At 32.5% G+C, this 21830-nt stretch overlaps 1 protein-coding gene across 4 annotated transcripts; it reads left to right on the forward strand.

Moving 5' to 3' along the window:
• The first annotated feature begins 327 nt into the window (after positions 1-327).
• On the forward strand, positions 328-21560 carry LOC137812569 (ADP-ribosylation factor GTPase-activating protein AGD3-like). Of its 4 annotated transcripts, XM_068614647.1 has the most exons (22): positions 335-565; positions 757-833; positions 923-944; positions 1077-1146; positions 2496-2596; positions 2906-2976; positions 8906-8968; positions 11189-11233; positions 12141-12206; positions 12314-12361; positions 12453-12548; positions 12633-12674; positions 13305-13520; positions 13654-13785; positions 13873-14097; positions 14173-14259; positions 14348-14683; positions 16455-16600; positions 16667-16760; positions 17813-17975; positions 18150-18414; positions 21252-21560. In XM_068614647.1, exons 4-22 carry the CDS (start codon positions 1136-1138, stop codon positions 21358-21360), a joined length of 2316 nt encoding a protein of 771 aa, XP_068470748.1. In that variant the 5' UTR covers positions 335-565; positions 757-833; positions 923-944; positions 1077-1135; the 3' UTR covers positions 21361-21560. The 4 variants fall into 4 exon arrangements, with proteins under 4 accessions (XP_068470749.1, XP_068470748.1, XP_068470747.1 ...); XM_068614648.1 differs by lacking the exon at positions 923-944 and having other exon boundaries at positions 328-565; XM_068614646.1 differs by lacking the exons at positions 923-944; positions 1077-1146 and having other exon boundaries at positions 14348-14495; positions 14601-14683.
• The last annotated feature ends 270 nt before the right edge of the window (positions 21561-21830 follow it).

Here is a 21830-nt window from a genome sequence, read left to right on the forward strand (position 1 = left end):
ATTATAAACAATGAATGTTATGAATGCTCTCTCTTTTTTTCTTTCTTAAAAAAATGATAATAAATAATTTAATTTATGATAATAAATATTATTTTAATTTTGGTTTCGATCTATTAACCACTTTGTTTATAATTGAGATATACATAATATAATTAGGCATAAGGTAAATATGTCTAGTCTTCTTCCACTGTTTGATCAATTTCTAGAGAACATCTTATGCCGCGGGACAGGTCATAACGCCACGTCGGTTTGTACCACTTGAATGCAAAGAAAAACGACACGTCGATTTTGCAACAATCTATATAAGAAAACATAAAAAAGGCGGGTGAAATTTGGAGTGAACGACAGACATGAAATATCGCATAGCAAACCCTCTTAACCGTTTTCCTTCCTTCTTCTTTCTTTCCCTCCAAACTCGCCTCCAAATGTTGATGTAAAAGTATTCATTATTTTTTTTTTCACGTTTTCTTTTTCTTTCTCTTTCTCTGCCAAACGAAGACGGTTACGATTTCTGAAAAAAATGCATTTCGCGAATCTCGATGACACTCCGATGTTCCGCCAACAGGTTCTTCTCTCATTCTTCCGTTTTCTTGTTACGCATTCGGCATCTCGCGATTATTCTTATCTGACTGTTTCTGTTTAAACCAATGAAAACATGTTGTGTTCATTGTTGAAAGTGTTGCGAACGTGTTTCGCGGTTGGTAGAGAAAAATAGGGTGGTGAATTGATAAATCGTGTGACTGGTTGTGGATGCAGATGCAGTGTTTGGAGGACGGTGCAGAATCCTTGCGCGCGAGGTGCTGCAAGTTCTATAAAGGATGTCGAAAGTACACGTGAGTTTTATTCGTGAGTTTTATTCGTATCTCGTTGTTAATTTGAATTTAGACGTTTGATAATGTTTGGATAAAATTTTCATTTACAGATTTGTAGAAAAAGTAGATAAGGTAAGATAAATTTAGCTTTTCATGTACTTAAATTTTGAATGAAGGCTTGTCTTGCCTAATATCTTTAAAACTATGGTCCGTAAATTGATTTTAGTTTATTGGAGAAGTTCAATACATTTTATTTTCTTATAGGGATTTCTTGGTTTGAAAGAAGAGGAGGAAGAAGAGGAGAGGGAAGGAGAGAGATTTGAATGGAACGGAGGTCAGTGAAGGAAATAATAGTTGGAGTGAAATTTTAATTATGCATTATGATGTTTGGTTGGAAGGTGTGGAGAAAAACTATTTTAATGGAGTGGTAGCCATAGAGAAAGGGTTTCAAAAACTAATTTACTTTAGTATGTTAAATTTTAAATTTCAAAACATAAATAAGAGTATTTTAATTATTATAGTTAAAATATTTTAACTCATCTTCCTCGCTTTTTAAAATTTCCCAATATCGTCGAGGAACACTGATTAGGTGAGAAGAAATTTACTTCTCTTTCCTCTCCAAAATTACCAAACAACACAATTTTTTAAAAAAAAATCCCTTTCATGCGTTCCATTTTTTCTGCAACCATACATTATAATAAATTATCGTAGATAAGTTTACTCAAACATAACTTTAGTTCTCTATTTGAATAACTTCGAAATAAAGGTCAGAGGTAAGTGAAATTTTCAGCACAAATTATACTCCTACTTAATAAGACATCTACCTCAATAAATATAAAATTAAAAAATAAATTAACAAAGTGCAAACTCCCCTCACCTGCTCTCATGCTAAGCTTCCTTTAACTCATTTCCACTCTGGGATCTGCATGTTGAAACTTGAAACCTGCAAGGACTCATGATAACACAAAAGCTTACTTACTTCCCTTTTTCATCGGAGGCCCTTAACGATAAGTGTAGTAAGCTACTAAATAGTTTAACATAATTTAGCGAAAGGGTATGGTTGTTTAAATTCTGTCAGGTTTCTATCTTTTATTTAATACATGCCGTTTATTTAAGCAACACTAGTTCTTGTGTCTTAGGTTGGTTGATGTTGTGATAAGTATGACATTAAGCAAGCAAATGTGCCAAGAGCGAAGAGTTACCTTATACTGAGATTCTTATATTATGCTTCTTCTATCCCTAAAAGTTTTCAAACAACCAAGTAGCTAAAAATATATTTTGTACTAATTGCTTCATGGTTTGACCAAAATATTTTAAAGCATATCTAAAATTTTTTTGAGCTCAATATAACTCTGGAAAGTTTTCAACTTTTGGATGTACGAGTAAAAGTATCCTCAAACAGAGTGGTCGCATAACGTCTTTAGTACAAGTCGAATCAGAAAATCGAGCCGGAACTAGGAGAAAGAAAGTTAATGCCAAATGGTTTCTTGCTTTGTGTGACCTGTGAGATTCTTTAAAAAAGGAATTTTTTTGTTGGATACTACCTACATTTATTGCAACTATAACAATTTGTTTCATGATACTTGATCTGATCAAGGAATAATTTTGACAACAATGGCTGATTTTATAGCCACAGTTCTTGCATTCTAAAACTTATTGCCTCGTATTCTTAACACTTTTTAGGGAAGGTCTTGGAGAGGCATGTGATGGGGACATCGCATTTGCAAGTGCCATAGAAAACTTTGGAGGAGGGCCCAATGATCCTCATTTTATTGCTTTAGGAGGTAAGCCTTGTGGATCTTTCCCTCCCACTGGCCTTGTCTTCCAAATGAAAATTAGGTTTAGTGTAACTAGTCATATAATATTGTTGCTTTGTATGCTCTATTGCTCGCAAGATACTTTTAACTTTTAAACCAGTAAAGGGGCTAGGAAATATGCTTAAGTATTCTAAAGCATGTTTGATTTGTTTACTCTCTGCCATGATTTTTTAACCCATGTACTTCTTATGAAAATAGATAATACTGCCTCAAGTCTTATTGAATGAAATTTTATCTTTGGCTATTGATTTTGATAAATTTGTTTGGTATTCCCAGGACATATTATGACCAAATTTACCATAGCATTGAGAGAAATCAGTACATTCAAGGAACTGCTCCGGTTACAAGTAATGATTTATATGTTATTGTCTTTCTTGTTCTTTAGCAGTGTATTGCATTGTAAGGGTAGGTTTCTATATTTTCACTGGAAATAATGCTCCGAGAACCCCTATTTGGAAATTTTATTCCAGAAGAGGGCGTGTAATGGCATTTATGCCTTGCAATATTTAATTTAATAACAGTGTGAGTGGCAGTTATACATTGTGGAATGGTAATTAGTGCATAGTGTTTAATTTAGGATAAGTATTCAAGTGGACAGCTGTGGTTATAACTTAGATCAAAAGTCTTAGAAAGTGGATTTTAAGCTTAATTCAGCTTCACAAACCTTACTTATAAGGTGATACTTCTATCTACTTATACACTGTAATTTGATCATATCTTTAAATGATATGAAATTTTTAACACACCCTCTCACACCAAGGATTCAATATCTTGAGCGTGAGATTAGAAAGTTATAGGTGGTCCTATAGTGGGTAGTACGATAGATTCTATTTTAGTAATATTGATGTGAGATCTCTAATACTCCATTTACACCGAGTACAAGTGCTCCGATAGTGGATGACATGATAAAGCCAACAAACCTCAATAGTATCATCTTAGAAAGTGTTTAAGCTTAACTCAATTTTACAAAACTGCACTTATTTATATAGAGTTTCCAGCAAAAAGAAAGTGAATTTATTGAGGTCAGTGGGTTTATAATGGCTAAGATGTGTGAGTGGGTAGATACAAGGGAAAGAATTATTAACCAACATGGGGCATATGGAGGAGAGAATGGATGCAAAGAGAGGCTTCTCTTTGAGATGCAGAGACTGTTATTGGTGCAGAAAGATTAGAGTTGCAGCCACAAGGAAAGAAATTTTACCAATCATGGTAGTCAAGAAGATAAAATTGCCCAGGTTTAATGGAGAAGATCCCACAGGATGAATTACTCAGGCTGCACTTATTTTAAAGTTTAGAATATTTCAGAAGTGATGACCGTGTTCAGCCAAATTAAGTATGGATTGATCATCATTTTTGACATAAAAAATCTTATTTTAGAATCAGTTTGGATCTTTACCAAAATTTTCCACCTTTTTCTTCCGCTCTCCCTTGTATTTTGGTGGCCCCACCATTTCTTTGAGAAGATTGTGCCTACAAATTCTGAACCAAAACACTCTTAGTACTTCTCTCAAAAAGCCCCTGTTCACGAGCTTCAGGGGAATTTTTTAGTTCCTTCACCTTCATCTTTTTAAGATCTTTTGATTCCTTAATTGCCACCACAATGTGGTCTGACTAACGCTTCAAAGTTCTCAAAACATTGTTCACTATTTGTTGATATAAACGCTTCTCACTACAAGCCTTCATTTAGTTGACAAACACTTGAATTTTGTTGGAGTAAGCTCCTACTCTTGATCAGTCATGAACAACTCATTGTTTGCAAAGGGATTGAAGCTTCACTTTCCTGATTTTATCAGCACCTCCATGTGACTTATCCAGAACGCAGTCAACCTTTGCTGAATTGGCTAAAGATATCTTCTTAAAATTGACATAATCCATTTATTGGTGGATCAAGAAGAGAGTTTTACCATCTTCCTTCTTGGACTCCTTGTAAACTTCTCTTTGTTCCTTGGTAGCACTTTCATCCACTTCTTGAATATCATTCTTTGTAATTTCTTACACTTATTGGAAAACAAAGATTACACCCTTTTTCATACACCATTGGTTAAGGTTCTTGCCATCGAGAATAGACAAGTTGATATGGGAAAGACACATTAGAACCATGATTGACACTTTTGAAGTTTGCAGGATTCCGCACCAAAAAAGTTCTGCAAAGCATATAGTAAAATCAGGCTAGAAAAGGTTTCTCTCAGCAGACAACTTTACATTCTAGTGGGCATCACACACAGGTCCACAATCAAGAGCTTTGGATACCTCTTGTTAAACTAAACACACACACAAAAAAAAGAGAGAGAACAAGAGATATAATTGTTGAATCTTAAATTTTATTTCTCATACATATGTATCAGATTGCAACATTACTATTTATACTAATGTTACAAGTAGTTAGTTAACAGCCCACTAACATACTAATTGAATTATTTACAAGAGAGTTGAAACTTTGATATTATGTTAGAAAAACACAAGAACCAGAGCAATGAATTATGAATATTGTTTAGGAAAAATTCCATTTGTCGTAGGGGCCATTCTCATTAAATAGCCAATAGAAGTTTCACAACTGACACACAATACAAATATTTACAAGAACAGTTGCAAGAAATTGAAACATCTAACGAAATGGTAATAATAAAATTGAACATTGAATTAAATACTAATGATAGTCTAACCGGCAGATTTGTCTGTGTACAGCTGTAATTTCAAATTAAAAATAATCATGGCAACATGAAGGCAATGAACATTAGGTCCAAACTCATTCTAAGCAGTAGTCATCTAACAAGACTAAGGTTTATTGAGACTGAATGATATGAACAATCGTGTGTAGAAGCGTCTAGGTCCTCTCGTAAGAGATTTCGAAGAACGATTAGGCTTTGGACAAAGGGAACCTTTAGGTGGCTTCCGATTATACCTAGAACAAGAACAATGATAGAGAATTGAGAAAAGGAAACAAACTGCATATATTATTCATATCTCAAATAATAGTTCAATACTCTATTTATAGAGTACTAAATATCATAAAATCCCAATAAAATCCTAACTAATTAAATAAATGATAAAATCCTAATAAAATAAATAAATGATAAAATCCTAATAAAATAAATAAATGATAAAATCCTAACTAATTAAATCTTAACAACCCAATAATAATATTAATCAAATCCCAAAACTTTAGCATATAACAATGCCCTCCCCTCAACAACATTCTTGGCCTCAAGAATGGAACAATGGTACTTCGTCTTCAAATGAAATTATCCTTCTTAAGCATATCATGTGTAGCAATGACGTCATACCCATGAACAAATCTTCTATAATATCCAGCTAAGCCCAAAAATCTTCTTAATTTTTTAAGGTTTGTGGTAGAGCCCAGCTTACCATGACATTCAAATGGGCAATCGTATCAATTATGCACCCATATTTTTTATCCATTTGGGTATCTAAGAAATTATGAGTGTTGCCACTATCAATGAGAATATGTAAAGGTCGTTTTTTGATGATATCCAACTATTCTCATAGTTCTATGGTTAATGCGTTGACTGTGATTTGTGGCTCATTCCTTTGCAATAATTCAGTCACATCACTGGGAGGACTATCATATGAGTCATCTTCCTTCATCTCCATGACGTGAAGAAGGTCTTTGGCCCTACGTTCTGCTATGAACTCAGGTGGGAAGTGGTGTGTTGGTTTGGGTTTAGGGGCCACATTGATTGAAGCAGACGACGATATAGGCACTGGTGCTGGACCCAAGACTCCCCTGTGGAATTTGGCCATCGAATTGCTTGAATTATTTCCTTCATACGTCCTGGCCAAGGTAAACGCATGTTGTAGAGACTGAGGTCGGAACATTCTTACCATCATCTGGATTTCTTTCTTTAATCCACCAAGGAAGCACCTTAGAATATGATCATCAGATAACTTCAATCTTGTAATGATTGAATTGAACTCTTCATGATAGGCATCAACTGAAGTCTTTTGTAGTAAACGCAACAACTCAACCATGGGATCATCGCATATTGCACCAAACCCCATGTTGTCATTGGAGAGGCCATGGGGCCCTTCTCCTTGAGATTGAGTAAGTAATTCTTGCATGGTGTCTTTTATAGAAAGAGTCAAGGTTTCCTTCAACGTATTCGCGAGTTCTAGAAACCTATTATCATAAAATCCCAAAGGATGGATAATAGGTTTCTGGAACTCGCGAATACGTTGAAGGAAACCTTCTCTTTCTATAAAAGACACCATGCAGGAATTACTTACTCAATCTCAAGGAGAAGGGCCCCATGGCTTCTCCAATGACAACATGGGGTTTGGTGCAATATGCGATGATCCCATGGTTGAGTTGTTGCGTTTACGACAAAAGACTTCAGTTGATGCCTATCATGAAGAGTTCAATTCAATCATTACAAGATTGAAGTTATCTGATGATCATATTCTAAGGTGCTTCCTTGGTGGATTAAAGAAAGAAATCCAGATGATGGTAAGAATGTTCCGACCTCAGTCTCTACAACATGCGTTTACCTTGGCCAGGACGTATGAAGGAAATAATTCAAGCAATTCGATGGCCAAATTCCACAGGGGAGTCTTGGGTCCAGCACCAGTGCCTATATCGTCGTCTGCTTCAATCAATGTGGCCCCTAAACCCAAACCAACACACCACTTCCCACCTGAGTTCATAGCAGAACGTAGGGCCAAAGACCTTCTTCACGTCATGGAGATGAAGGAAGATGACTCATATGATAGTCCTCCCAGTGATGTGACTGAATCATTGCAAAGGAATGAGCCACAAATCACAGTTAACGCATTAACCATGGTTGGGTTTAGAACTATGAGAATAGTTGGATATCATCAAAAAACGACCTTTACATATTCTCATTGATAGTGGCAACACTCATAATTTCTTAGATACCAAATGGATAAAAAATATGGGTGCATGATTGATACGATTGCCCATTTGAATGTCATGGTAAGCTGGGCTCTACCACAAACCTTAAAAAATTAAGAAGATTTTTGGGCTTAGCTGGATATTATAGAAGATTTGTTCGTGGGTATGACGTCATTGCTACACATGATATGCTTAAGAAGGATAATTTCATTTGAAGACGAAGTACCATTGTTCCATTCTTGAGGCCAAGAATGTTGTTGAGGGGAGGACATTGTTATATGCTAAAGTTTTGGGATTTGATTAATATTATTATTGGGTTGTTAAGATTTAATTAGTTAGGATTTTATCATTTATTTATTTTATTAGGATTTTATCATTTATTTAATTAGTTAGGATTTTATTGGGATTTTATGATATTTAATACTCTATAAATAGAGTATTGAACTATTATTTGAGATATGAATAATATATGCAGTTTGTTTCCTTTTCTCAATTCTCTATCATTGTTCTTGTTCTTGTTATAATCGGAAGCCACCTAAAGGTTCCCTTTGTCCAAAGCCTAATCGTTCTTCGAAATATCTTACGAGATGACCTAGACGCTTCTACACACGACTGTTCAGAAGTTCTTGCTGGAAGTTTTCTATTCTTTCTTCACGAGCGAGCAAAATTGCGGCAATCTCATCCGCTGCAAATAGATCAAATTTGATTCCAGTAAGAGAAATGATTGTTTCATATTCACCCAAGGTATGTCGTCCTCCAAGAATTGCATTGAGATGATCTTGATAGGATACAAGGTCACTAATGGAAACAAATGATTGAATTGAGGCCTTAAAATGTAGAAGATATTTAGGAATAATTTTACCTCTTTTCTTTGCATTTCACAATTCAACACGTAATTGACATGCCTCTTGTCTTGGATGCACGCATTGAAGAAGTTGTGCAATTTGTCCCAAAGTTCCCAAGAGTGGACATAACTAGGGTTTTTGGTTGCAAGCAATGCAAATAACCTAGATTGGAGTCAAGAAAGAAAAAAGAGCATCTTGTTTTTCCTAGGTATTGTATTTTGGATTTTAGTTTAGCATGTTGTTGATTAAAGTCCATTAGAGATGTGCTTGTTGCCCATTGAAGATAAATAATTTATGGTACTGAGGTCTGAAACTCATTTACAAACTATGAGCAAAACTTGGTACATAGTTTATAACACCTATTACGTGCCCAAATCCTGTGTAGTTTTTGTTCACAAATTTTAATAAAGTTGACCAATGATGGTAAGATAAACAATAGGAAACTTGTTCCTTAGTATTATGATGATGCTTCTATTGCAAGTATTTTTGTCCCCTCCCCCCTTATATTTAAGGCATTACTCTAAATGATATTGTACTGACTAAATTATGATTTCTTCTCAGGTAGAGTACATTTTCAATCGTCGGTTACAACCCATTGTCAGTGTTGACATCCATGAAGTCAAGGTATAGTGAGAACAGTAAGTTTTTGGCTGAAATAAGATTGTAGTCCTTGTAATTTAGCATTTTTTTTCATTTTTAATCCCTGTAAGATTTTTTTCTCAACTCCCTAACTTTTCTAAATGTTTCAATTTTTGTTTTAACAAGATAGACTAAACAAGTGTTACAAGTACTAAAAGTGAAAAGAAAATACATAGATTAAAAGAAAACAATTTAGGCACAAAAACTTTTGCTCAGTGATATATATCATATTGTTGATTTTTTTTGTTTGTATATTTGAAAATGTAACCTTTTTATTTTTGTTCATGTATTCCTTTTATTTTCATTCTTGAAATTTCTTTTTGTTCCTACCAATTCTTCTTTTTCACTCCTCTGACGTCATGAATAAATGACATCGTTGACATTATACTGACATGATCTGTGATGATGTTATCTTTTGCGTACGAGGCACGTGATGATAACATCTTTAATGTTTTTGTTAAGGAATGGTGACAGAAGAACAAAAGATGAAACCTTTGGGAAGAAAGGTTAGGAATAAAAATGAAAATAAAATAAAATTATATAGACTAAAATATTATTTAAACCTAAGTTTTTGTAATGTTCATACACAATAGCCTTGATTATTATACATTAAATCGATGGAATAGTAGGATGTGATACTTAATGATATGGCTTAGCTCCACTAGTTTCTATAGGGATCTATGTAAGCTGTAAAACAGTATGATGTTGACTTTCCTCTCTCAATCATGTACAACTCTTTGTATGTGACAAGACAAGACTTCAATTGTATTTAACAATATGAAATCTCATGAAATGAAATTGCTAGTCCAATTCCGTTTAATATCACAATGGGATAGTTTAATTTTTTTTAACTAATTTGTGCAGCCATGAAGGATCTCCTTAAATAATCAATAAAATAAGGAGCACGTACATAGGGAAAAGAATGGACAAAGTAATTTAGTGGAGCAATCAAGGGAGTATTTACGGGTGAATTAGAGCCTAACATAGAGCCTAATAGTGACTAATCATCATAGTTACAGACGATTATCTACTCTAACATGAATTATTGAATGATAACATTCAATATTCCAACGCCTTTTCAAGATGAATCTATTGAGCTTTCAGTTTGTTACTAATAAACCCAGCTAAACACGCACTCACACACACACACTGTAGTGTAGTTTTCTGTTAGCTTTCTATTTCAAATATTTAAGAATCGGATTTTCATTTTTTTTTTGGTTTTATTTGGTACCAAGACAAAAAAATTTACTCGGGAAATCATTAAAGGTGTATGTTCAGAGGAATAAAAGGCAGATTCAATCTTAGTAAGGCTTGATTCATTATTTAAAATGTTATAGACAACCTGTGCAATTGGTGTGCCGGTTTTGTTTGTTGCAGGACAGTTATTAAGTTGCGGTTGCTCAGTAATATAGTTGAGAGAAAACGAAGTGGTATATTGATGTATAATGATTTTTCTGAGTTGAAATGCAATATTGGATGAGCTTCTGCTCACAACCAGTATTTATATTATAGTGTTGAAGCTCAACAAGGCATATAGTTATAATGTCTTACATCAAGAAACTAACTGAAGCTACAATGAAACAGAAGACACTAATTAGAATTTTCTGTATTGAAATGCAATATTGGATGACCTTCTGATGTGTCTTACATCAACAAACTAACTGAAGTTACTAGGAAAGAGAAAGCACTGATTAGGATAGCCACTGTACAGAAAACAGAAAAATAACTGGTCACGAAAGAGCTAACATTGATCCCACATACAAGTTCAAACATTTTTATTCTGTACTAGGTGTCTACTTTTAAATGAAGAAAAGAACCAGAACACTGTATTCTTGACCAAAATTCAATTGCTACTCAGTCTTTTAGCATACTATACGAAGAAAACAAATAATGCTTTTGTTCATTTAAATGTAAATGGTTAAAAAAGATTACCTATTTTTTTTCCATCTAGCTGCAATTTTATTTGGTAAGGAAAAAATGGAGTTGAAGCTATAACTACTGTAAAATGTGTCATTAAATAATTTCAAAAGAATGTCAATCAAGACTATTCATGGTCAAATTATCAATATTCAATTTTAAAGTGAACACTCTTTGACCTGAGGTTTGCTTTCTATATGAGAATACATACATATTTTGCTGCTTCCACATGACTAGTATAGTTTTTGTTTATTTTTATAATACTAATACTTCAAGCATTGCTTGCAGGAAGCTCGTAAGCGTTTTGATAAATCCTCCCTTGTATACGATCAGGTCATCATTTTCCTAATAAGGTTACAGTGTTGTGAACTCTGCATCCGTAGATTCTGTGTAAAATGTGTTTTAAGTCTCTTAAGTTTCAGTCAAAATTAGTTTTAGACCCATACATTAAAATCCGATGGTTTTGGTCCTTATATTTTCTGAAATTTGGAAGATTTGGTCCCGAAATCCTCGGTATCTCAGGAAAAAACAAGGACTGAAACCACTTATTTTATTATGGAAGGACTAAAACCAAATCTTGATGGATCTTAAATACATTTTACCATAAATTTTGTTTCTGCTACTTGTTTATCTCCGTGATATACGCAATATATTAAATAAGAAACATAATTGCTTCTCTTTTTAACTGATCCAGGAGTATGGTAATAAATAAATATAATTTTTTTTTCACAATTCACAGAATATTTGTATTGTCTAGATGCTTCCTAGTAAGTGACCATTAGGGATTTATACTTTTAAATTCTTTTTTACTTGTTGAAATTTTATGTTGATGCATCAACATTTGATTATTGAGAGAGTAAGCGTTCATATTTTAATTGGTATAATAATTAAATGATATAATTGAAATTGTCCTTGCAGTTTCATATTAAAAGTTGTCAATTTTTTCTTAACTCAGATAGCCGTTATCTCAAGTGCTATCTTTTAGTAATTTTTCATTTCATAGAACCTTGAAGTACTTGCATTTTAAATTTCTTTTTGCACAATCAATTGCTCACATAATTCCTTGGGATACAACCCTCAGATCAGAGGTACTTGTATTTTAACTGGAGAATTAAATCTCAAAAGCTCAAATAGATTTTGTAGTACTTTTGAAGGAGTATTGTGAATTTGTGTGTATGTTGTGCTGTTGAAAGTTCACCTACGACCATAACCAGCAAACAATGTGGATTTTGTGCTACAGGCGCGTGAAAAATTTATGTCACTGAGAAAAAGTACTAAGATTGACATTGCCACTGTCATTAAAGAGGTATTTCCAGCAGCTTTTCTTTGTCATGTTTGATTTGGAAATTAATCAAATTACATGTCTTGAGTTACTGTGATCCTTTTGAATCTAATTTAGTAGAGACATTCCAGGAACTGCAGGAAGCAAGAGCATCATTTGAGGAAGCCCGTTTCAATTTGGTAATTTATGCAGCACAGGAGAAAATGTCACATAGAAAATGAATAAGATATATTGTTAGATATTAATCACATGATATATTTAATCATCTAGGTTGCCACTCTTAATAACGTTGAGGTGAAGAAGAGATTCGAGTTTTTAGAGGCTGTAACCAGAATTATGGATGCTCATTTTCGATACTTTCAACAGGTGTATGACATAGTCACATATATGGCACTTTCTCCATATGTAATAATATTGCACTTATACTGAATCTGAACACACCTCTTGCAGGGGTATCAGCTATTGAATCAGATGGAACCTTTCATTAATGAGGTTTTGCTCCGATCCCTGTTTGTTATTTTAACTTGACTGCTGATAGTAGTATGCATAGTTCTTTTTACAGATAGAGAGATGCTATTAGTTCCCTATTTTTATTTTAACTTTACTTCTAATAGTACATGTAGTTCTTTTCCTCAGATAAATAGATGTCATTTTGTTTTGATTTTTTTAGAACTGAAAGCTGATGAGGAGCGAGCAGGCTGAAACACATAGTGGATGTATCTGTCATTTGACTATTAGGTTATCTTAACACATGGAATTGTTAATATAATTTGTAGGGTCATCCAGACTTGAAACCACCAGTTAACCAGAGTGACACATTTGCTTCCTAGTATAAAACAACTTTTTTATTTAATTATGATTAGTATTCCTGATTATTCCTGAATTTTTGACTGAATGGTAGGTTTTTGGTCCTGTATCTGAGGTGTCTTTTTTTATTATTGAAATAATTTGCCTCAATTTAGAAAGGAACTGTAAGATCTAATAGTCCTTCTTGTGAGGCAAGATATTTTGCACAAAGGGTGGGCATTGCTTATGGTCGTTGAAAAAAGAGAACCTTTTTCTTAACTTTATGCTTAAAGGGAGGGTTAAAATGCCAAAATATTTTACTATGCTATGTTGCAGATTATGGATTATGTACATCAGTCAAGAGAAAATTACAATAGCGAGCAGATTCAACTTTATCAAAGGATGCAAGACTACAAGAAACAAGCTTATGAAGAAAGTAGGTTTTCCTTGAGTGGTCCTTACGGTTCTCCTCGTGTAGACTTTGCACATCCATTTTCTAGGATATCAAATGAGGTGGCAGATATAGTAATGGAATCTGCTGCAAATGGAAAGGTATTTTACAATATGACATTTCCTTTTCTAAGATTATTTACTACTTCTCAATCTGTCTTGTTACTGGCCAAAAGAAACATTTTTGAGTCTGAGTCCAGTCTATTTTTTTCATTCATCCCTTTCACAATTATAGGTTCAAATCATTCGGCAAGGACATCTTTCAAAACGATCCTCCAATTTGAGAGCTGATTGGAAAAGAAGGTATTTTGTTCTCGACAGTCGAGGAATGTTGTACTACTACCGCAAACCATGGAGCGGGTCATATGTAAGTCACCAACTAGAACTGGACTTTTTGTACAGGAAGCTAGGTAATGCTCACTCTTCTAAATAAATGCTGAGCATCCCCTTTCAGGGCAGCAATCAACCATCTCCAAAGAGGAATAGTGGCACTGAAAATGGTTCTGGAATTCTAAGTCGTTGGCTTTCTTCTCATTACCATGGAGGTGTCTATGATGAAAGATCTATTGCACGTCATACAGTGAACCTGCTGACATCAACAATCAAGGTTGATGCTGATCAGTCAGATTTGAGATTCTGCTTCAGGATTATTTCGCCATCAAAGAACTATACGTTGCAGGTACCTATTCCAAAGCTTTCACTTTATAGTTTGGGCATTAAGTAGTATATATAATGATACTATGAGGCACTGCAGGCAGAAAATGCAGTGGACCAGATGGATTGGATGCAAAAGATAAATGGAGTAATTGCCAGCTTGTTGAATGTCCAGACAATGGAAACGGTACATAATGGATATTTTGTTTTAAATGCATCTTTTGATGCCCATTTTCAATTTTGATTACTACAATTGTAAAACAATTATGTGACAGCCTCTCTCAGCTGACTCAGAAAACGACAACTCTCGCTCTGATGACAATATTGATAAGTTAGGAAGTTATCCAGATGATGATCATGCTTTGAGAGTGAAGTCTCCATTCAATAATGCCACGCGTAATAACCACTTAAGTTTGTCTAAAAGTATGTACGTACATACACACAGTATGAGAATTCAAAAGCCAATTGATGTTCTTAGAAGTGTGAGCGGAAATGATAAATGTGCTGATTGTGGTAAACCTGAACCAGACTGGGCATCCTTAAACCTTGGCATCCTTATATGCATTGAGTGCTCTGGTGTTCATCGTAATCTTGGTGTACATGTATCAAAAGTAAGTATTTTAGGCTGCTCATTTAATCTTACAATTTAATGTTGTATATGGTTCATGTTTTGTCAAAATTTACTGAATAAAAGCTTGAGACAGGGTTAGAAGCCCTGCTACCTCAAAGCCCTCACTTTAATTTCTATTGTCTGCGTATGTATGGAGAATAATTGTTGTATTTAGTCAAGTTATTCTAGGAGAAAATAAGTGCATGTGCCAATGGCAGAATTTTTTGGGACTAAATTTATTGCTCTAAGATTAGCATCTAACAAGTTCCAAGACTGCAAAAATTTAAAGAGAAACTGACTACACTTTGCCAATCTAAACCAAGAATGCAGCATGTATAATGTGTGTATTATGTTTGGGCAAACTTCTCCATATGGACTTTGAGAAGAGAAAATTAGCATATGCACCACTTAGAAAATAATATTTGAGAAGAGCTTCTACAAATTTGCTTATGTATAAGCTAATTTTAATCTATGAAGAAGTTCATTTCATTTTTTCTTCTTATTTTTGTCTAGAAGTCTTTATGGAGAAACTTGTCAAAACAGACCCTATTTGTAAAGCAATCAACTTGTTCTAAATGAACTTTTGAATCATGTGATATCTTCTTGATGATTATGCATGTCAAATTTTAGAAAAAGTTATCCCTTCATAGTTAGGGATGGCAACGGGTGAAGAAGGTAAGGGTAGTACCTATGGGCTACCTCCCTGTCAAGTACCCGTTAAACAAATATCCACAAATATTTTTATTCGCGGGTATCCATTAATACTAATGGATACTTTTTTAAAAGGATTATTTTATCTGTTTTTAAATTAAATTATATAAAAATTATCCAAAATTACACTAAAAGTATAAGCTCAAATAAATTGCACTCAAAAGTATAAATTCAAATAAAATTGCACTCTAAAATATAATCCCAAATAAATAGTAAAACATAAGTCCAAATAAATAGTACTCAAAATATTAGTCTAAATAAAATTAATATTTTTCAAAAGTTTAATAGGCTAGGCTAAATAAAAATACTCAATTCAATCAAAAAACACTCTCTAAACGAATAGAATAGGTTAACTTATGAGAGTACGTAGATTTAAATTTAATATCATTTTGTTGTCAACGGGTATGGATACCTGGGTTATGGGTGGTATGAATGATACCCACCCCACTAATGAATGGAAAGTGAATCTAGCGTACCTTCTACTCGTTGGTACTCATTTAAGGTATCCATTATCTATTCTGTTTAAGGTATCCATTATCTATTCTGTTTAAGGTATCCGTTATCTATCCTGTTTAAGGTATCATTATTTATCCGTAACAAATTTTACCCATGGATATCCATCCGTAAATATGGGTTTTCCTCTATTCACAGCCATCTCAAAACAAAGTTAATTGGTGAGAGATCAAATCATTCTTAAATATATGAAGTTTTGCATACTTGATTTACTAATATAATCTCTCCTACCATATGTTGGATTAATGGAATCCAATGTGATTAAACGGAGTAAGTTAAATAAGACTTTCTATTGACGTGGAGTAGTGTTAGATTCAAATTTTAAGATTAAATATATAAACTAAATAATTGTACAACTGCTACTGGTTTTGGATTGTTATCAATTTACAATCAATCCACAAATATTTTTACTATTTATTTGCAGGCTATAGATTTATTTTGAACATCTGAATAACATTACTTTCTTCTTTATGTGTAAAAGGGAAAAACAATATTCCTTTTGTTTTAATTCTCACTTTTGCAACTAAGTTGGGAAACATTATTGGCAGGTGAGATCGCTGACACTTGATGTTAAAGTTTGGGATTCCTCTGTCTTAAGTATGCTTAAATCTCTTGGCAATCTTTTTGCAAACTCAGTTTGGGAGGAGTTGTTGCATTCAGGGGGTAATTTGCAAACTGATGACACCCTTGCTAGGTAAGTACTCCAAAAGTTGATGGGATTGTCTTATTTGACTTGTGCTAACAAGCACCTGCAATGTAGTTCATCCAAGGAAAAGGGAGAGGAGTTATTCCATGCAACAAAGCCAAAACATGACGATCCTATTTTGTTAAAGGAAAGGTTCATTAACGCAAAGGTATTCCAAGAAAATTTCTAGTTTCCTTTGCTATTTCATGTTTTTAGAAAGATGGGTGGACCTTGAACCCCTCAACTTTTAAAAGTAAATCTTGTATTTTTTGACTTTAATAAGCATATTTTATTTTAGTACCTAAAAAGCTTCAAAAGACATAAAGAAAATAGCTTAGTGATCTAGAAACATACCCTTCATATGTTAATCTATTGACTTTTATTGGAAGTTGAAAGTTGGGCATTCAATACGATGAAATGAGCATCATATTCGATTTGACATCTAGTTTTGTGACCTTTATGATATGATAATATTGTTGGGAAGTCCTACATCGCCTATCTCAATTCTTGGAGTGCGGCTTATATATTTGTAGGCAACTTCACTTACTGCCAATTGATTTTAAGATGAAATTTGACAAATATCTTGGTTAAATTATTAGTTCATCTATTAAATGAATCATTATGTGATGTGATTGTTAGAGATGCACTGAATTCATTTGAGAACCTTCAACTCAAGCTTTTGGAACTTGGAAGAAGTAGTTCTTGACATGGTATCAAGGTCTTTATAACCAAGTGATCAAGATTTTGATCCTTGGCTTTCCCGTTCTCCTAACTATAGTTGAATTAGAATGTGAGAACAAAGATATTTTTATTTTGTTTTACTTTTGAATCATTTTCAGAGAATAAATTGATAGTAAGAGTAATTTTAGGCTTTATGGCCTACACAATAATGCTACGATACACATGGCTAAAAATGAGGTTGATCCTTGCACTAAGGGATTTGATAGCTGATCTTTGAAGTATATTTAACACTAGGACATTTACCGTGGAGTTTTTTTACCAATGCCCTGCAAATACCAGTCAAGCAAATTTAAGCAGTCTTTAGGCTATCATTTACTTTCCTTCAATGCCAAATGACGTTTGAAACCGCGGTATTGAGTATTTGATAACTATATTTCTTATTTAACCATAAGTTTAGTTTTTCTCCCTTTATAAATAACTTTAGCATTTAGTGGCAATCTTATTCTTGAAGTATTACTTGACTGAAGTTTAATATTGCAGTACTGTGAGAAAATATTTATTCAGCGGATCACAAGCCACCCTATCCATTCACTAGAGCAACAGGTGCAGGAAAGCATCTGTGCAAATGACAAGAAAGCAGTGTACCAGCTTATTCTTAAGTCGGATGTTGACCTCAATGCCATCCGTTGGCAATCATTGTCTGGTATGTCTTCTTCTTGTTCAGAAGTCTAACTCCAGCAAAGAGATTCCAAAATCGATTAGAGATTAAAACATTTCATAATATATACATACGTGAAACTGCTTTTATGATTATACTTAAAGTCCAATTTTTAATATTTTTGTTGTAGAAAAACCAAAGTAATAAGCTGCTGTGCAGGTGACTCTTTCAACATGGCATCTGAAAGTGAAAGTGCAGGTGAGTCTTTGAACATGGCATCTGAAAGTGAAAATGAGGTCGTTGAGGACGTGAAAGATGGCTCTAGCGTGCTTCACTTGGCTTGTCTAACTGGTGACATTGGCATGGTGGAGCTACTCCTACAGCTTGGGGCAGATATAAATGCTTCTGATTCTAGAGGTCGGACACCACTTCATTGTTGTATTCTTAGAGGACAGACTGCAGCTGCAAAATCGCTTATCTTGAGGTAATTAATTTCACGTTTTCTTATATATCCAAATATTTTCTTTCATAAAATTCTATAACCTAAATTCCCCTTTAATCAATGGATCAATTAGAGATACTAAAAAAGCATTTTCTACCACATCATATCTTCTGCGAATATTTTCTTTAGTTTGTTTCATAAAATATGTAAATCGTTTAGTGTATAGGAAGACATGGCTTAAATATATTCACGGTTTCTATACTATATCTATTTTATTATTTTGATCTCATGAAAATTAGTTAATTAGTTTTCATAATATAAAATTTTATTTTGTTTGTCCCCGTCTAATGTATTATTTGTTAAAAAATGATCTCACATTCCCTATGTCATCTCATTTTTTAATGGAGATACAACGGAACCAAAAAAATCAATACCAAAATCTAAGGATTAAAAAAATGCCAAATAATATAATAGGGGCATAGTTTACATATTTGGCTATAAATAATTTAACATTAAATATTTATATTTTATATGATTGTTTTAAACATTATGTCATTTATCCACAATTATTTTTATGAAAGAAATAGTTTTATTACTTAAAATTCCAATATTATATATATATATATATATATATATATATATATATATATATCTTATTTATTAATCAAATTAAACTTAAAATCAAAGCTTAAGTTTGATTATTCCAGTATATGCATGTCCTAGGATAGAACCCATGGCCCACTTAAGTTTTTTGTTTAATCTTTTATTATTTTATACAATTGTTCATAAGTTGAATATGATTAAATATATTTATTTTTAATTTTATTAATACTATATATTTACAACTACGAATATATATTTTATTTCTTATTTTACTTTTTTTCTATTTTTTACTATATATTTTCGTATTTACTTACAATAAAAATAAATCATTAATTTTTAAAAAAACTAATAGTGTTTGCAATAAAAAAAATTATAAGGAATTTAATTTTGGAATGAAAAAAGTTTTAAAGATATTTTTTTGTGTGGGGCAACTTTTGAATGTAATGATGGGCGATAAGCCAAAAAGATGTTTCTTAATGCACTTCCATAACTTCTCTTGATATGTCAATCATTTTGATTTTAAAAAATTATATTTTGATTCTATAATCTGAAATTTTATATTTTATTGTAAAATCTAAAAGATATTTCTAAATATCTTTTGAAATTTACAATTCAAAATTTATATTTAAAAAAATACATTTTAAATTATTTTGTATTTTTAGATCTGAAAATATCTTTTGGATTTTATAATTTGGAATGTATATTTTTTAATATACACATCCTGAATTGTAGAATTTTAAAAATATTTTTGGATCTAGAAATACTTTTTGGATTTTACAATTTGGAAGGTATTTTTGAATTTAGAAATATTTTCTGAATTTTATAATCTAAAATATTTTTACTTTTCTTAATTATAAATTTTGGAAGATATTTTTGGATTCAAAAACATATTCTAAATTTTATAATCTAAAATATATTTTTTAAAAGAAAATTAAAATTATTTGAAGGTATTTCTAAGAAGTAGGAGTGTATGTATAAGTTATAGATGTGCATGAAGAGGCAGCCGAATACAAGAAGGCTGGTCTATATTACTACTCCTAGTTAGTGTTATGGCAATTATTATTTTTTTCACCTGATCAACAGTTTTGAATTTGAAACTAAATTCGATTTATACGAGGAAATGCAAGAAATATTCTTAAATAAAAGAGAGGATACATATAAAAAATACTTTTAAAACCTCTTTTCAGAATACATTCTTAGGTTTGAATTCTTGGAACACTTTTCTAAATTTAGAAATATTTTTTGAAATGCATTTTCATATTTTATTTCCTGGATTTTTTTACAAAACGTACCTTTTGCAGTATATGTTTTTTCAGAGATTTTTATTTTCGAATTTCATTTTTAGAATACAGTAATCTACTTTGAATTTGTTTTTTCATAAGGTATTTTTTGAATTTTCAAATTCAAATTAAAAGTAATTTTGAAAATTTCTAAAAAAGTGGATCAGGTGCATGAAGAATTTGCCTAGTGCTATAAGTTAAGTGAAAATAGTCTCTTCTGTCTGCCTCGGTGTGAATGTAGATCAACACTTTATCTAAAGTATGTTAAATTCTTGTATGCTCTTCGATTTATTTGTGTATTTATTTTGTTTATTCTTATTTCTGTTTTCCAGTTGTATGTGGTGTTTGTTTTTTTTTATTTGTATTAATTCGCTGAACTTTTGTTAAGTCTACCACACTTATCATATTTAACTTAATTTGAATATATACTAATATATTCTTCCATTACCGTACACATTAAGTTGATACTCATTAAAGTGATAAATAAGTTTAACACTTACTTTCATCTTTTCTGCGCATTGGAACGCTGAAAACGACCTTTTTATATGATCATGCTTATTTTGTCATTGCAAATATAATTTGTTAGAGTGATGATTTTGCCTATAGAAAAAGTTGCGCCATTTTCTATTTTGCTTTGGTAGGGAACCACAAAAGAGTGGGTTGAGATGTTTTTCTATTTTGATAAACTAAAATGGCCAAGTTTAATTTTTAATATACGATTGTCATTTCTGTAATTCATTATTGACCTTTTTTTCCGTAGGTAGTCTACATCATCATCTTACACACTTCAGTTTCATGAAAAAAAAAATTATATATTCTCATTCCACCTTATTAAAGATTAAAACATTTCATAATATATTAAGTGGATTCGAATCTTAACTTATAAATCAGTTTTATGAAATTGAGTTAAATTTCAAGTATATTTCTAGTTCTTAGTAGATATAGTGTTAAATGTTGATAAGTTTAGAAAATTGACATAGTTTGCGACACTTGCAGGGGAGCCAATATATATATCGCAGATAAAGAAGGCAACACTCCTGTGAAGCTTGCATCAGAATCCGACTGTTTTGACACTGAAATTATAAAACTCTTGACAAGCAGATAACATGCCCAAAATCTTACTAAAAGCAAAGTATGTTTCTGATACAAAATCAGTATTTTGTGACTTCTCCAGAAGATAGAGGACAACTAGCAATGCATAGAAGCAGAAGCAGAAAGGGGCCTGGAGGAAGAAGTGGTTTAGCTTTATTGGGCCATCATGTTACATACTAATTATCTTCATAATTCAAGGATGTGATGGGCTCATTATGGGGTTTTCAGCTCTATTCTAATGTTCAACTTAAATTATTATTAAACCAAGTGTAAAAGATCCTTGCAAGAAAAAAAGAAACACAAGAAGAAGGCCAAGATACAAAAAAAAAGAGGTCAATGTATGGGTCTTAATTAAGTATGGCCCAGTTACAGAAGAGAAATGTGAGGGACGACGTTCCCAAAACGTGAATCTTAATTAACTTGTTGATTATGACAGAATTGTTAGGTTCAATGTTCCATCAGATAGCATAAAATTTAATCACT

The sequence above is a fragment of the Phaseolus vulgaris genome, chromosome 2, assembly GCF_000499845.2.
Source record: "Phaseolus vulgaris cultivar G19833 chromosome 2, P. vulgaris v2.0, whole genome shotgun sequence".
NCBI lineage: Eukaryota > Viridiplantae > Streptophyta > Magnoliopsida > Fabales > Fabaceae > Phaseolus > Phaseolus vulgaris.